Raw genomic sequence first — 18,357 nt, 5'->3', positions numbered from 1 at the left:
GCTGTTTTATTTTTTGTTATGAATATAAAAAGATATAACAGAAGGATCAAAATAGCATGCATTGCTCTGAAGAAATATTGGCATATCTTTTAATGCGTTTATACAGTTGAACCTACCGATTGGTAGGAGGACTCGGCGTGGTCGATTCGGTAAAGATCATGGTTGCCCAAACCGGAAAGTCTGGAGTTCAAACCCTCGGACAAATGAGGCTAGTTAGCTGGGGACAGCCACTCTTCTAGGAGAGACAACTCTAAAATCAAACAACGGCTGCCTTGTCGTTTGTTCTTGGCTAGGGAAGAAAATCCAAAAAGAAAAGCAGGCTGCAATCGGAGGCTATTGCCTCAATGGCGCATAACCAGTTGACACGCACACTAATCCCTTCCGAAACTAAAATTACGAACGAAAAAGAACCGATTGGTGATATCGAAATGCGTGACACAAATTTAAATAGCTAATAAATGTCAATAGCACACAACAAATTAAAAGTATGGAAACTTCTTATTTTTTTACAAATCATACAGCAAAAGTTCACATCCCTGTCACACCAACATCGAACCTACCTGCACATACTCGACAATGTTGACGAAAGTCTGTACTCTCTCCTATTCTCATGTTGACGAAAGTCTGTACTCTCTCCTATTCTCATGTTGACGAAAGTCTGTACTCTCTCCTATTCTCATGTTGACGAAATTCTGTACTCTCTCCTATTCTCATATTGAGCGAAGTCTGTACTCTCTCCTATTCTCATGTTGACGAAAGTCTGTACTCTCTCCTATTCTCATGTTGACGAAATTCTGTACTCTCTCATATTCTCATGTTGACGAAAGTCTGTACTCTCCTATTCTCAAGACATTTTTGGTCGTTAGGGCACCTAAGAGTGGTGTGTATAGGCGGCTAAGTTTCGGCGCCCACCCCTCTCCATGCCTGATCACAGCCTGATGCTTCCATCTAGGTGGCTCGTCTTGGTCAACAACAAGTGGCCGTTGAAGTTCTCTAAGGATATCACGTGGTCTGGTCCGTGACCTTTACTAGAAGGTCATGAGCTCAGGGATATATACTCACCGTTAATCGCTTTAAATCAAATATGGCTAATCTTTCGCTATATAATACATGAAGAAATAAATTCTAAAACGGTTCTTTACTGAAAAAACAACAACACATGTGTGTCAACTAGTGAGCTAGATCGGCTAGGGGTTCACCATTAATTCGTGAGCTCGGCTTGAGTTAAACACCGAGTTTAAGATAAAAGCAGGGCCGGCGCTACCTATAAGGCGAACTAGACGGTCGCCTAGGGCGCCATCCCTATGAGGGCGCAAAAGGTTTAATCGCTATTATAAAAAAGTACTTAATAATTAATAACTTTTATAAAGGAGTGGCGATCTATTTCGGCAACAGGACGAACTATCAATTTTGCACCCCCACCCCAAAAATAGGGCTTTATAGGCCTATATTTATTCGATATTGTGAAAATGCAACCCACCTCCCTAATTTGGAAAGGTCGGTATGCTTTTTACCAGTCACTTTGCCTTTTTTATTTTGGTCTCACACAGTTGATGTAGAAAACTATTTTAAATAAGCTCGTAATTTAAATTTTGAACATTTCAAACAGTTATCTAATTTTAATAGGGCTTGTAAGTCTCGTTTTCTCTGACTTTGAATTAGAAATCTGTCATGGTGTATAGAGTTTTGTAATGACGGGGTGTTCAAAGTATTTTACTTGTTTGGTAAGTTTTGGTGAATCGTTTAGATTTGGGAGTAACGGCGGAAGGCTGTTGCTCGTAAGGTTTCGTAGGTATAAAGTATCTAAGTGTTAAAGTGTCATAATTTTAATTCGGCTGATTTTTAGTTGAAGGTCTAGTGAAATCTGTTTGGTAATAGAGAAGTGAGAATGCAGGTGATGAAGTATCGTAGTTCTCGAGTTCGGGAGTATTGATTCTTGTGGTATTAAGGTATCGAATAATATTGACTGTTAAAGTGTAGCAGTAGGTCCAGTGAAATCTTTGTTGATTTGGGAGTACCATTTGTAGAGCTTGATGAAGTGAAACGAGTTGGTGTTGTAGCTATGGAGCATCGAGTCTAGTTATGTTTAGGTATCGAAGCTTGATATGTGTTTTGAATGTAGTAGAGTATATCCAGTAGTCGAGTTTATCGTAAGTTAGTGATTTCAATTCAGTACAGAACACACTACAAAGAAAGGTGGGCGTTCTCTAGTTGAAAAATCTTTAGTTTTTTAGGAATCTATATTACCGCTCTTAAAGTATTAATATATAATATTAAATAGGATGGAATTTATAACTAACCGTAAACTTTGTTTTTTCAAATTATATTTCTTTTTATATTTAATCATTAATTCTAGCAATGTCTAAGGCAGTTACCCATGTTTGATATTTAGAAAGGCGTCCCTTTTTTAGGGGATCCAAAATTTTTAGAATGTTTAACCTCGTCGTCGTAAATATTTTATGTATGTCATCGAAATTGAATAGAAGTATGTTATAATAAAGCTACCGCTTTTACACGTTCAAACAAAATCTACAGTTAAGTACTCAATAAGTAAAATATATTGTTTTCACAGGGTTACATAGCTAATAAAAAAGATTTGTTATAGTTATTACGAAATGAAATTTAAAGTGTTTTATTGTGTTTTTTAAGCATGTCTAGTTACACTTGGTTAATTTAGCTATTTTTGTGAAAGTTATTTCCCTTGAATAAAATTTTGGTATTTGGATTTCCAAATGGGACATAATTCGTTGTTTAACTTTTCATTCATTTCAAATTCCTGCATCTTGCATATAATTGCAACTTTAATTTATTATTTGCTACGAGCCGCTATTTAGTTGTTTTATTTTCTACTTTTCAGTAATTCATAATTTGTGAATTCGACAGTACCAATGCTGCCACTGAAAGTATTTGCTTTAAAACACAACCCCCCCCCCTTTCCCCTAACCCCGCCGACCCTACAACCCCCCCCCCCCCCCCCCGTGAAAGCAGCCTCCTCTTAGTTATTTCTTAGTTACCTCCTGTAAGTTTAAAATCGAACTAAATTATCTGCCCCTAATAGAAACCCGGCTCTACGATTTGTAAACATTTAGCTTTGTAAACATTTAGAGTGAACACCACTCACCAGACAATGTGGGGGTGGGGTGGGTGTGTTAGTGATAGTGATAGAGAGAGAGAGGGGACTGCAAGGAGGCGCTTGCAGCTTGTTTTCTAACGGCTCCCAGAAGAGAATTATATATATATAGATTGTAAAAATTTAAAGCCGGACGTTTTCCCGAATGGACACTTGCCAAATGCGACAAATGCCCGAATGGACACTTGCCCGAATGCGACAAATGCCCGAATGGACACTTGCCCGAATGCGACAAATCCCCAAAAGCCACTTTTCCGAAGGCCGTTTGCCCGAAAAATGTTAACATTAAATATTATAATATATTATAATACTATAATATATAATTAATATATAATTTTCTCTTTGCGCTTTCTCCGTCGCGCAATTTTTTTTTTTTTGCTCTTTTTTCCGTTGCTCTTTTTTCGTTGCGTTTTTTTCCGTTGCGTTTTTTCCGTTGCTCATCTTCCTGATCACCGACAGAGACGGTGGGTTAAGTTTAAGGAGTGCTGTTGTGACGCGATTGACCGTTTAGCAGAAATGTGTCTTCTGCTCGAGCTTTTCCCATTCAGATACACGGCGGGAATTATAGACTTTTTGGCTGTTGTCTCTTATATTTTTAATGAATTTTTCTTTTATCCTAATGTTTTTAAATGTATAACTACATTTTAGTAAAAAAGTAATATATAATTTTAAATTTGTCACAATAAGTTTGTTCTACTCTATTTTCTCAGAGATTAGGCCAGTTTACATCAAACACTAATCCTTGATTGTTAAAACTACATCGATCTCGTTAATTAAATAATACGCAAAAATAATGAACACAAGTGTGTTTTCTTGAAATGGTCACGAAAAGTTATTTAAAAAAAAAACGGAAATCCGGTTTTGTCGTTTTCGGCGGCCATCATTACCATGGCGGCGATAAAAAAAAATAGGTCAAGTGACAGCCTCAAATTTGTCTGGGTTCACTGTTTATTATTGTGCTGCGTTTGGGCTGCTGTTATTTTTAACTCGGTGTGGTTGACACCGAGTTAAAAATAACAGCAGGACGTTTAACAGGTAAGGTCCTGGTAAGTATACCTGGGTCTCCAATCATAGACTGCTCAATCACTTGTCTTCCCCCCTCAATCAACATAACCACCCACGCTCACAATCTTTTCAACTTTGTAAACGTAGTACTTTAAAACAGAGGGTCGGATATAAATTTTGAGTAAAAAGCCATTTCGTAAATTATTACATTATATAGATTAGACAGCCACATTAAATACTTTAAATGGTATTAGGTAGGCCTATATTAAAACAAAGGTTATGGTGATATGTAACTTTACCACTATTTTGTGAGCAAAAAATCTTATAAGAAAATACAAGAGCAAAGAACATCACGATTTCATAAGCTTAGATAGTAATCAAAAGAATATATTTTATATATAACGCATCACAATAACAATGAAAAGGTAACAGTGGCAATATTTTATTTTCTTATGCTCACATTTTTTTTAAATGTGTGACATTGAGACTGAATTAAATCTACCTTCTTTCAGTCATTTGTCTTCTTGGTGGAGGGGGAGGCGCACTTGAAATTTCAGTGTGGGGGGGGGAGGGGGCTGGACATTGATTTAACTATTTTTGTATAATTTTTTTTTCATAACGTCCGCGTGGGGAGGGGGCGGGCTTGCTTCATGAGGTTGAGGTGGAACAGTAGCCCACCCACCCCCCCCCCCGACACACACACACACACACACGCACACAAACACACATCTTCCATTCAACAGAGATGGCTAATAAAGTATATCGCTTTTGATCATTTAACGTGCTATGATTAAATCTATTAGAAATAATACCTAATACTACGGCTTGCTATTTTTAAACCTAGTCGGTTATTTTGTTTTTAACGAGATTGCGTGGCTAGCCATTTGTAGCTTGTTATTAAACACTTCAAGGACGACGAAGAAAAACATGATGTCAGACCACGGTCTATTACTTTAAAAATGTCAATCTCGCTGACAAATTCCAAGAAGAAAAAAAAATGTGTTTACGTTAGAAAACTTTCACGTTTATCAGTATACGGGTACCTATGGACGAGACTTATCAGGAAAAATCGTTGCACTTTTAGCTGCTATACTTCCTAATTCGGCCTGAGTGTATATATAAGTCAAGGACTGTCTCGAAGTAACCTTTGCCTACAGGTATTAGACACAAAAGCGTGCATGTTTATTGAAATGATTATACAAGCTTACTGATTACTAATAATTTTCTCTAAGGTATTGTAAAAAATAGTTTAAAATGCAAGACATTGTAGTCGATAGTGTTAAAAATAAAGCGTATAGGTTACATATAATTTGTATTTAAATAAAAGCCTAGTCCAGGGGTCGGCAACCTGCGGCTCGCGAGCCGCATGCGGCTCTTTTGATATAAAGATGCGGCTCTCCAGCTCCTTGAACAAATACTAATAATCTTAATAAAAAAATAAAATATTTGGAATAAAAACAATGTTTGTGGCTCTTTAAAACCAGGGAAATTTTGAAAATTGTAACTTTTGGCTCTTCCGCTTCAAAAGGTTGCCGACCCCTGGCCTAGTCCAATTGTTTGCAGAAAGACGCTTGTAGGTAAATAAATAAAACATGCGACCCCTGGAGGTCAATTTCACGCTGCTGTTTCGACGCGGCATGCCGGATGTAATTCTATTTATAGAAACGTATTTTCGTATATCCTGCATTTTGAAGCAGCATATTTATAATAATAAGTTTTATTTTTATTAAAGCAGAGATCTTATTTTAATTTCTAGATGTTTGTGTGTATAAGGGCACGAACGTATATGTTTCTATTAACTTTATGACGGAAGTGTAATGCAATATTTGTCAATTTTTTGGGAGATTTTTTTCACGTCACGAGTCTTGAGTTAGCTGAATGTTTACCTGAGCAAATGTTAATTTAAAAATGTCTTCTGTGTATTCTCTAACTATATTTTCTAAGAAATATATTGCGGAATGAAGCTTGGATTTAATAAGAAAAAGAATTGTAGGATTGGTAGACTGCCGAGAAGTGTATGTCTGTGATCGTTGAGTTTTTGAGTACCGATGTTGTTTTTTTTTTAAATCTACCTGAAGAGTTGTCAAGCTTACTTCCTTCACTGCTTACCTTCGTCCGTCTCTTAACTCACGCTTTTTTTTTCAAGGCTGCCAAACAGGATAAGTCTACCTATACGTATACCTATTTGTAGGTTAAAGCTCAAGGTCATTTCAATTGCTTCGGGTGTTTATTATTTAACCAGGTTTTAGAAGTACTACCTGCTCCATGCTACACTTGATTAACGTATATTTTAAAATCAATTCACCTTCAGGTTTATTTTATTTTTCCCGCACGATCATTGTCGGAATTCCCGACGCCATTTTTTTACCTACAGAGTCTACAAATAGGGCTAGTGTGGAAGTTTTCTCCGTATTGTGTCTACTTATGTATGTTTGAGAGACAGCTACGGTTTAGTATATGTGGTTATTAGTTGATTGTATGTGATGCTACGTTAATTTATCCCATATAAACGTTCGTTGATCATAGGTCATAAAGGACCTTTCTGAAACTTACCTAAAGAATATATAGCTATTGCCATACACCAGTCAAAATAGCCTGATTAGTGGGTTTTTTTTTTACTCTGAATTCACAGCTCGTCGTCATATTTTCCCTTTCATGCCCAAGACAAATAAGGATGATGAAGTAGAGTTTATCTGTTTCAGTGACCCCCTCATATGAAGAGATTGTGTGATCAGCACTATGACCCGCCGCTTTTATTTTCTTTAATGTTAGTTAGGTAGACATCAGACACTCAGGGTCATCTCGTAACCTAAAACCGGATTTGAACTCGAGACTTTCAGGTTAGCAGTCCACGTTAGCTTACCCACACCGTACCTGAGTTCATAGTTACTGGTTTGTATTTATGTTCTTTAATATACTAGGAAATTATACGAAGCACAGTAAAAAATTCATTAGTATTTTCTGATCCTGTTATGGTGGATCGTGATTCTGTGGTAGATCATGACTTCCTAGTACGTGATGTCTCATTAAAACTGTAATTTGGAGTAGCTATTCAAAACTAAATTTTTGTTCTAGTTCATTTGGCTGTTGTTAACGTGATTCGTTTTAGTGTTTTGTACTCGAACAATATTTAGAGCCTGTAACTATAGATTGCAAATTTAATTAGGAAATTTTCTTGTAATTTTGTTAAGTGTAGACTGGTAATTCCATGGAAGCGGTGCTAATATAAAACAAAGGATGGAGGAACACGCCACGAAGAGTGCAATTGTCGGGATGGGGTTTGAAGGGCCCGGGGCCCAGAATGTGGATGAGTTCTGGAAACTTCTGGAAAACGGTGAAAACCACATCACAGACATACCGACAGACAGGTGGAACAACACGGCGTTCTACAGCCCCGACCCCGACAAACCTGGGAAATCTTACGTCACTAAAGCTGGGTTTGTTTCCAGGTAAGGGAAAGGTGTTCTTATTAAACGCGTCTTATGCATGTATGAATATCTACGTTTAATGTGACAAGATATTCTTGATTTACTACAGTTTTTAATTTGTCTTTTAAGAGCTTATTAAAGAAAGGTTAATGAAAAGCTACACATATTCATAGTTTCCAAAAATATGCTATCACGTAATTTAAATTTCTGTTTCATTTTTACATAATAATGAATTAATACGAGTTATAAATGTATTCGCTAGCAGTGCCTCAATCGTATTATGTCGTTTTCGATCGAATAAAAAGTCTCACACCAAGAGTTACCAATCCAACTAATAACACTCAAGCTACGCCCCCATCTATAACCTACCCTAACTACGCCCCGTGTTCATAAGCCACCTTCGCCAGTCCCAAATTTTTAACCTACCCAAGCAACGTCCTTGTTTATAACCTACCCAAGTTACGCCCCTCTTTATAACCTACTCAAGCTACGCCCTTGTTTATAACTTATCCAAGCTATGCCCCTTTTTATAACCCACCTTCGCCACGCCCCAGTTTATAACCTAGCCTAGCCACACCCTTGTTTAAAATCTACCCTAGCCTAGCTAAGCCCCTCTTTATAAGTACCCAAGCTACGCCCCTGTTTATAACCTACCCAATCAACGCCTCTGTTTATAACCAAATAAAAATAAAAAGTCTCACACCAAGAGTGACCAATCCAACTGATAACACTCTAGATACGCCCCCATCTATAACCTACCCTAACTACGACCCGTGTTTATAAGCCACCTTCGCCAGTCCCAAATTTATTACCTCCCCTACCTACGCCCCTGTTTATAACAAAACCCATGCTAAGCACTGTTTATAACATTTCCTGGTCATGCCCCTGTATATAACGTACCCTAGTCACGCCTCCGTTTACTAACTATCATAGCCACGCCCCATTCTATGACCTAAAATGCTATAAATAGCGTATCGCTTGGTTGCAATTTCATCAACAAACCAATATGCAAGTTAGTATATTTGTCTTTGGTCACCTTATAGACTGGCCTTTTAAATTCAAGTCGGTTGGATGATTCCACAGTGCAATATGGAAGTTAAAAATATAATGTTTAAAAAACTACTCCGTCTATTGTTTCAGACCTTTTGACTTCGACAACAAATTTTTTAACATCAACGACACAGAGGCCCGGTCTATGGACCCCCAGCAAAGGTTTGCTCTACGTTGTGCCTACATGGCGATGGAGGACGCTGGACTGACCAGAGAGATGTTGGCCAAATCGCGAACTGGCGTTTACATGGGTGGGTAACGCGCTATTTCGTTGTTATTAAATTAGTGCACAGCGTTCAATATGTAATATTAATTATTACTGGTATATATAATGAAAGTGAACACTGTTACAACGAGCGGTCAATGATTATTGTTTAATTTTTTTTAACTTGTTTTTTAATTCACATAGAAGAGACGATTACGAATAATGTGATATTTTTTTTTTAAATACAAAATGTATTTATTTGTAATATATTGTAAGGTAATACCCGTATAGATTCCAGGATTTACCTACAGCTACAGAGTTTTTGGGAATTAGTCTAGTGTTAAAAATATGAATTGGGCTATACCTATCTATATATATAATTCTCTTCTGGGAGACGCTAGAAAACAAGCTGTAAACGCGCTCCCTACCATCCCCACCCCTACATGGTCTTAGTGAGCTGTGGTTCACGCTATATTTACCTTCGTGGAGTCGGGTTTAGTGACGGCTATTAGGGGCAGATAATTTAGTTTGAAACGATTTTAAACGTTGCGGGGGGGGGGGGGGACGAAAGGGGGGGGGGGTTATGGTCCTTAACGAGCTACTTATAGTGTTTTAAAGAAATATTTTCAGTGTCATCATTGGTACTGTCGAATTTACAAATTATGAATTACTGAAAAGTAGAAAAAACAACAACTAAATAGCGGCGTATGTTATGCCGCGGGCCGGCTCGTATGGTTAGATTCATTAGCGTCACAAAAAGGGTGGGTACGGGGTGTGTAATCAGCGGTACTCTTTAGAGCGTGCATCCACATCGGAATATCAGAAAATTATAATGATATATTCAGTAGCACTGTAGTGCAACATATCGCAAAATAGCGCAATCTAATGATGATCTATTAGCCATATTTAGCCTGACTATTTGACGCTTTAGTCCTTAGGCACATTGACCTTTTGACCCTTTGATCGTTTTGCCCTATGACTTTTTAACCTATTTGTACATTGACCTTTAGACCCTTTGCTTCTAGGCTCAATGAACCAAGACTTCAGCGGCATGTACGCCGGCCCCTCCCCCGCCATCAACAACTACACAGTGACCGGAGTCTCCAACACCATCATCGCCTCCAGGATAGCTTTCTTCTTCGATCTACGTGGTCCTGCCATGGTCATTGACACAGGCTGCTCGTCGGCGCTTGTGGCCATTCACCAAGCTATCCTTGGACTTCGAAACGGTAAACTTGGGAGAAGTTTTAGATTACTGTTTTAGTTATGGTGATTAATGGGGATGAATGGGTCGGCGTGTTCGAACGGTAAAGCGCTCGTATGTTTGCACGAATTTCTCGAGTTTGAATCTCGGTCCGAAGGATGTTACTCAGTCTACCCAGTGAAAGTATTGGCAGCTGGACATAGTGCTGACCAAATTATCTATGTCGAGGTCAAGAAAAAGTAATAATGTAAAAGCAATTGCTTTAGACTTCTTGTCTCAATTAAATGTAGGAAATAATTCTCAATGTACGAAAAATATGAGTGTGTGTATGTTTAGCAGTCGTATTGGTGATCCGCAGCTCATAAGTTCGGTTCCTGTAGTCTGAATTGTAGTCTGAAGGAAGTCTTTGATTCTATCCAACTTTGATGGATAGCTGATTATTTGGAAAAAATATGTAATTCTTTTCCAAACCATTTTAGAAAATTCCCATTCCATGTAACCCTTCAATGTTTGTTTTTTTATTCGGTATTTCTTTTGTTGTATCTGTACTTTAAGACTAGTTGATGTACCAAAGTTTAAATTTTGGAAAGTGTTTTTTAGTTATGGAAATATTTACTTATTTAAAGTCATGTAATTAACAAATTTTAAATTCAAAAGGTAATATATATGTGAGATAAATTTAAATGTTAAAACACACTAAAAATAAAAAAAACAGTTGTTTCCCTTTGATATATCGCGTAACTAACAGTCCGGAAAGTCTGACAATAGTGCCTTGCCAAATATATTAAAATATTTTTAAAAAACCCTCTTCATTAAAAAAAAACTAAGCCTGTTAGATTGTATGCTCCGCTTGTCCGTCACAGGTGACTGCGACATGGCTTTCTGTGGCGGGGTGAACTTCATGCTCTCCCCCTCTATGTTCATCCACCTGAGTAAGGCCAAGATGGTGTCCCCCACTGGCCAGTGCCACGCCTTTTCTGTTGATGCTGACGGCTACACCAGAGGTGAAGGGTGCGGTGTGGTCATCATCAAAAGACTGTCTGATGTAAATGTTTTAAATTTAATTTAGATTTACTTTTATCAGAATCTGTTTAAAATTATATTTCAACTTATATATATATATATATATATATATATATATATATATATATATATACAAAGTATTCTATGTCTAATTCAAAAAGTCATAATTAGCTTCCATATATCTAACACATGAAAGAATGTGGAAACATGAAATGTCAATGATCTAAAGCTCCAACCGTCCCTTATCCCATCCCTTAACCCTTAACTTACTGTAACCCTCCCATAACCCACACCTTATTCTAACCCTTCCTTAACTCTTAACTTACTCTAACCTTCTCATACCCCATACTCTAACCATCCCTTATCCCATTATATTACTCTAACCTTTATCCTGCTTTAATCCTCCTAACCCTCCCTAAACCCCTACCTTACTCTAACCGTCTATTATCCCTTGCAGGCCATTGACTCTGGAGACCACATTCTGGCCACTATAGAGACTGGAACCAACCAAGACGGACATTCAGTGACACCAATATCAGCACCGTCTAAAGAACAGCAGATTCAACTTCTAGAGTCCATCTATAAGGACTACACACTTGACGAGCTTGATGCTATAGAGTATATTGAAGCTCATGGCAAGTTAAATGTCTTCTTTTTTTACAAGCTTTTATTCAACTTGCTCCCTCTGTCTATCGGTCGTCATAGATCGAAACGGGCGAACGATATTTCAGGCACTTCTAACTGACAGATTCGCTTTAAAGTTGGCACGTGGATCAATACCTGAATGTGACATTAAATTTGACTTATATGTGTGAGGACAGACAGACAGGAAGCAAGTTAAATAAAAGCTTGTAAAAACAATGCATAAAAAACGTTTCAATAACATGTTTTTTTCTCCTTTTAGGTGGATTATTTCATAAAAGCTTATTAATACTTATTTTTGCATTTTTTTAACAAGAATATTTAATGTTCATTAGTTTTCATGTTATAGGTAACAAAGTAATATTGTCAAGTATATCGTATTGCTTTCTTAATGTTGTTGTTCATTGGAAGCTCTAGTCTATTAGAAATTATTGTTTCACCATCATCATTATTTCATCTATCAGAATACAGCGTAAAAAAATGCCTATTTCAGATATTCTTTTATATCTTCCCAAGACAGCCTTACTATTGTCTACTGTTTCTCCGGTGTGCGTCTCCACTCGTGTTTATTAAAACTATAGTCAAGTAAACCTTTTTATCTACTGGATGTTTTTCTTTATTTCATGTTTTGTTTACAGGAACAGGCACTGTTGCTGGGGATAAGGCCGAGGCCAATGCACTTGGAGAATTTTTCCTCAGCAAACATTCCTCTAGGGTCCGGTACATGGGCAGCGTGAAGACCAACATTGGTCATCTGGAGGCTGCGGCTGGTGTTGTTGGTCTGATCAAGGTGCTGCTTATGATGAAACACTCTAAGATAGTGCCGTCACTATTTGCTGAAAATCTCAATCCTAATATTGATTTTAATAAACTACATTTGCAAGTGCCAACAAAAGCAGTGGAGTGGAGCACGAAAAATAAAGTTGCTTGCATTAACTCTTTTGGTTTCGGTGGGTCGAACTCTCATGCTGTAATTAAATCATTCAATAACGTAAGTACTGCAGAATCTCAACGTGGAGAAGATGACCATATCGTTTGCTTTTCTGGAGAAAATATGGAATCTCTGAGAGGGAGCATTCAAGATTTGATAAAATATCCGTTGAATATCGACATTAGAGATTTGTCTTTTACTTCAGTTCATCTAAGAGGGCACTATCCTTACCGTTATGCTACAGTTGCACAAAATATGGAGGAGCTAAAACAGATCTTGAAGAATGAAACAGATCGTGAGGACGGCCCTAAAGACGCTTTAAACAATCCGTCGGTTGTGTTTGTCTTTTGTGGAATGGGGACAAGCTGGAACGGAATGTGCCAAGAATTGATCAACAAATGCAAGCCGTTTGAAGAAGCACTAAAAGAAATAGATGATATTTTGTCCCGTCTAGATGATATGTCTGTTATCAAAAGTTTAGAACAAGGAGACATTTCTGAAGAGTTTTCTCCAATCGCCATATTCGCCTGTCAGGTTGGTCTGTTCAGACTCTGGAATTATTTCGGCGTAACACCAGACTTTGTGGTTGGTCAGTCCGTTGGGGAAATCGCTGCAGCATTTGCATCAGGGCACCTTACTCTAGAGGACGCTGTGAAGATCATCTACCACAGAACCCGGCTACTGAACAACGTAAAGGGTGGGAAGATGGTTCTGATTATGAAAGAAAATATATCAGTAGTTGATTCTATTATTGCCAATTTAAAAGCTCAAGCCAACATTGCTTTAAAATATAGTCCTGTTGCTTGTGCCGTTAGTGGTGATATAAAGGCCGTAGATTTAATCAAATCGGAATTAACTTTCAAGAACAATTCGACCAAACTGATAGATCTAGATGTGAATGTGGCCTACCATAGTCACCATGTCGATGCCTGCAAGGATGGGCTAAGACTTGCCCTGGATGATATAAAACCTCTAGCCGGTGAAGACATTCATAGAAGTAAACAAATGGTCTCCACAGTTACTGGTCAGTTTGTTGAAGGACCCCTTGATTCGACTCACTGGGTCAACAATTTGAGAGAGCCAGTCCTGTTTTACGACGCAATAAGACAAACTGTCCAAAAAAATAAAACAAATATTTACATTGAAATCGGTCCTAAACCTGTATTAAGAGCTCACAAAGATGATATTTTTCAAAGCGAAAATGTCAGCATTGTACCATCTATGGACACCAACAAAGAATGGAAGCAGTTTTTGTCAGCCATGTCCAAACTTTACACGCTGGGTGTGCACATTGATCTAAGAAAACTTCAGGCAAGTGGTAAAAAGATATCTGTACCGAGGTATCACTTCACTGAGAGAAAATGTCTGGAAATATCAGAAGCCGCACAGCTAGACCTGGCAGGAGTCAACCCCTTACGACGTCAACATCCGTTTGTGAACGTCATTCAAACACGTGACAGCCTTCATTCAGAAGGGAAAATTATTCTATCACAAACAACTTTCCCTTCAGTGTTTGAACACAAGGTTTCAGGGACCAGAATCATCCCAGGAGCCCTGTACGCAGAAAGTGGTTTCGCGGTGATAAACCTCTTTGGTCTGGTCAAATCACAGATTTATTCAGTGACGGCTAATTTTAAGAACCCGTTTTCTTTGCCATCAACTGGTACTGTAGAGATGGAGCTAGCGTGCAGGAGTTTAGATGACCAAAATGATAGTTTGAAGTTTGAAGTTTCGGTGACAAGTAAAAACAAAACGTACGCTGATTTAGTTTTGGAGCCTTACACGGGAGGCACGCAATTTTCAAATGTGAATATACGCTTCATTCAAAACCAATGTACTGAAGTGATTAGCGGGGAACAGCTTTACGAAACATTGACGGTTTTGGGGTTCGATTATGGCCCTTCCTACATGCTCATCAAGGAAGCCAGAAAAAATGTAAGCGAAAAATATTGCATTGCTGAAATGTTGGTTCCAGCTTCCGTGGAAGATGAACTAGTGGGGACAACAATACACCCGTCAATTTTAGACAACATGATGCAGACGTCTGTCATTTTACTTGACGATATTGCAAATGAAGACAAAAATGGAATCCTACCGTTTATGATTAGCAGCCTGACATCTTTTAGAGCTACGCAGAAGCGGATGTACGTCATATCACACAAAAAGGGCAGGGAAGGCGGGCTCAGTCATTACCAGATCAAGCTTGTGGCGACCTCTGGGGAGATCATTGCTGTTATCGAAGATCTGGCAGTCTTACACTTGAGCTATCAGGCCAATACATTAAGAAACGCGTACTCCATCGATTGGTCGCCTGTACATCATGAAAAGTTGAAAGCAGTAGAGCAAATCCCGTCAGTATTGTACATTACAGATTTTATTTCGGTGAATGATGAATCTTTGAAAAATATATTGCTCTACGACTCAATGAATGATCCGTGGAAGGTTGCGTCTGGATTAGAAGCATTTGAAAATCTCGGTACTTTTGAGTTTATTGTAATTAGCATTTTGAAAGACAATATCAGCTACGACGACGACGCTGACAAAGTTCACAGCATGGTTAGTGGTTTGTTCAAGATGATCCAGGAGATATTCAGGTACACGTACACCAACAACATACACGTGCCAGTATTGGTGTTTACCAGCCACGCCTTTCCTTACAACAACAGTAAAACGTTGCAACCTGTAAACCCAGTAATGTCGTCTGTCTGGGGAATGATACGCTGCGTCATCAGAGAATCCATCAGCTCTGGCGTCACGCTGATAGATGTTCAAATACCCGAGGAGAAAATGTCTCTTCTATCACTTACATCAGTCGCAGTGGCAATTAAACATCAAGAAGAATACAAGCACTATCCAGAATGGATCTTTACAGAACAAGTGTCGTGCTTTGGACAAGTCGTTCCTGTAGATGGACGAACCCCTTTTCCGTCTTACAAAACGTCAGTCGTTGATGGTTCAACTAGAACCATTTTAATCAGCAAAGATCCAAATGACATAACAGAAACCTACTGCATTGCTTATCAAGATGACGAACGGAACGAAAGCTGTGCTGAAATTCGAACATATTCACAATTTCTGCCAAACTCAAAGCTTTATCATGTTGAAATATCAGGTAATGAGTTGGTGACCAATGCACCTATAGGATGTGACGGTTTCTCTCTTGTTGCTCTTGAAAGCTGCGGTACAACAACTGGCAAAGAAAACAAAACTTTAAATGTTATTTCCTGCTACCCTGCCTCTATAGGCACAGTCGTCAGAGTTCCTGAGGAAGTTGTGTTGAGCCGTGAACTTTTCCCCTGCTACGTCTTTGGTAACCTCACACAGCTGCTTGTTCTGTTTTCAATTGTTGACAAGATTCTTGCTAAAAATATAACAATTTTAGCTTCAAATGATAACATTAAAATCGCTAAAGCATTGGAAATATTAATCAGGCAATCGAATTCTGCTTCTTCAGTTAATATTTCAACATCTGATAAATTTAAAGAAACGACGTCATGTTGTGAAATATTAATTTTACTTGAGAGAGTTGATAAATCAATTATAAAAGCTATAAATAAGAAAACGGTTCATTTGAAAATAGTGGCAATATCATCTTTGGTTGCAAACGAAGATAGAGCATACATTTCTTATAAACTACCACGCAGTAAGCTGATACTACTCTGCCCCGAAGAAGTATTTTCTCCACAGGAAATACCACGTCAAGTGCTGCGAGTTAGAAGATGGTTGGAGAAGAGGAATCCTGAGATCTCAACAGTTTTAAAACAACTAAGTGCAACCCAGCCAGCGAGAGATGTGTTTGTCACTCAACCCAACAGCTTGACTGAACTTCTCGCGGGGAAGCTGGTCCAATGTCACAACCAGAGCTTGAGGGTGGACAAAGAGAAAATGTTCAGGAAAGATGGCGTGTACATTGTCGTGGGCGGGCTGACAGGACTTGGGTTGTTGACGGTGAAACATCTGGCTCAGCGTGGCGCGGGGGTCATCGCAATTCTCAACAGACGGGCTTGTGATGAGGACGTAGGACGCGTCTTGGACGGATATTCAGAAGAGTTTAAGTGCCATATCAAAGCATACCGTGGTGATGTTGGTCAGATAAACTCAGTTCAAGAATTTTTTAATTCTATTAAAATTGATTTTCCAAAGGAATGTATTAAAGGCGTATTTTTCGGAGCAGCTGTTCTTGATGATAAGATTTTCCTCGAAGTAACTGAAGATTCGTTTAATTACGTCACGGTTCCAAAAATAAAAGGTGCGTGGAATTTGCATCAGATGACGAAGCGAATGCAGTTAGATTTTTTTGTCATGTATTCGTCTATAGCATCTGTGGTTGGAAATATTGGACAAAGCAGCTATGCTCTAGGTAACGCTTTCATGGATGGGCTCGTTTCCTACAGGAAACATTTCAACCTCGCTGGTCAGACGATTAACTGGGGACCACTCGACCTGGGGCTGCTGGACGAGAAGGATCATCTTAAGAACAGGCTGGCAGAGTTAGGGTTCCTGCTGATGATGAAAAATGAAATTGAATTGGCTCTACATCAGGTTCTACATCTAGGCCTGCGACAGGTTGTGATGGTTAAATTTAACACGGACACGCTGCTTGAGAAACGTAAACGCGATACACCCCTACCCTTGCAGTATAAGTTACAACAAGTATTTGGAGGTAAAATGAACAACGAAACGTTTGAAGAACCCCAGGTCGAAGAGGAACTGATCTCCAAAGTCGTCAACTGCCAGCAGGAACCTCAGAACCAGAGACTGACCTGGTATCAAAAGTACATCATCGCCATAGCAACGGATATCCTGGGTGTGAAGAAACAGCCGCTGACCACAAGCTCTAATCTGTCTGACCACGGGATGGACTCTATAGTGGCCATGACGCTAATCAACCTCATCAAAAAAGACATTAAGTGTACCCTGACGCCCATGGTTTTTCTAAGTGGCAACGCTTTTATTGACAAGATAGCCTTGCAAATAGACACGTTACTAAATAACAAAGACCAGACTAAATTTTAATGCTACTTTGAATGTGTTTAAGTTGTAAACTGGTAAATAATACGCTTCTAGTTTTCGTAGTGTAACCAACAAACACAAATGCTATCAATATTGTATGTAATGTGTCAATTGCAGCGTATTTCTTAATTTTGATAAATTAATTGCGTAAATATATTCTATAATAATATTCTTACCAAATTGTTAAGGCCTAACAGCTTTACACAAATCAGATTTTACAACCAAAAAATTGTTCTATTTGATGAATAGCTGATTGACAACTGATTTAATTAATTTCTACGTATCATATAGAAATATTGTCGTATCCAGTGAATCCACTTTTACACTATAACCTATATTTTAATTTGTCTAAAGTCAACAATGATGTGAATTTTACTTTCCGAGTTTAAAATCTTCCTTTTGTTGTTTGTTCTGCTTCGTCTAAAATTATATCTTATATCCTTTTAAAATTATGTAAGGGTTTTCATTGTATTGTTTTACGTTATCTTATGTATTTAATTATTTCAATATTTGTAATCTTAACTATACGCAACACATGTATTACCTTATAAGTTTCGTTAATTTTCCTAAATTAAAAGATGCATCGATTGTACAGCATAGTTCCATTCTGTTGAGAAATGCTGGAAAAACATCACAGGGCAAGTATGACATGGTAGGGCGTAGTTCTCTCCCCTGCCGTTTATAACACACACGCACACACACACAAACACACTCACTCACACACAT

At 38.3% G+C, this 18,357-nt stretch overlaps 2 protein-coding genes across 2 annotated transcripts; both read left to right on the top strand.

The window, feature by feature from the left end:
* The first annotated feature begins 7,332 nt into the window (after positions 1-7,332).
* LOC131940881 (putative uncharacterized protein encoded by LINC00614) lies at positions 7,333-10,082 on the top strand. The gene is made up of 3 exons (XM_059299785.1): positions 7,333-7,584; positions 8,704-8,864; positions 9,844-10,082. Exons 1-3 carry the CDS (start codon positions 7,373-7,375, stop codon positions 10,080-10,082), a joined length of 612 nt encoding a protein of 203 aa, XP_059155768.1. The 5' UTR covers positions 7,333-7,372.
* An 837-nt stretch (positions 10,083-10,919) lies between these two features.
* LOC131940880 (phenolphthiocerol/phthiocerol polyketide synthase subunit C-like) lies at positions 10,920-17,744 on the top strand. Its single transcript, XM_059299784.1, has 3 exons — positions 10,920-11,067; positions 11,503-11,680; positions 12,326-17,744. The coding sequence occupies exons 1-3, from the start codon at positions 10,924-10,926 to the stop codon at positions 17,632-17,634; spliced, it is 5,631 nt and encodes a 1,876-aa protein (XP_059155767.1). The 5' UTR covers positions 10,920-10,923; the 3' UTR covers positions 17,635-17,744.
* The last annotated feature ends 613 nt before the right edge of the window (positions 17,745-18,357 follow it).

Source organism: Physella acuta, unplaced genomic scaffold, assembly GCF_028476545.2.
Source record: "Physella acuta isolate Inbredline_101_S28 unplaced genomic scaffold, ASM2847654v3 ptg000335l, whole genome shotgun sequence".
NCBI classification, from domain to species: Eukaryota; Metazoa; Mollusca; class Gastropoda; family Physidae; genus Physella; species Physella acuta.
This window is presented reverse-complemented; position numbering and strand designations above follow the sequence as displayed.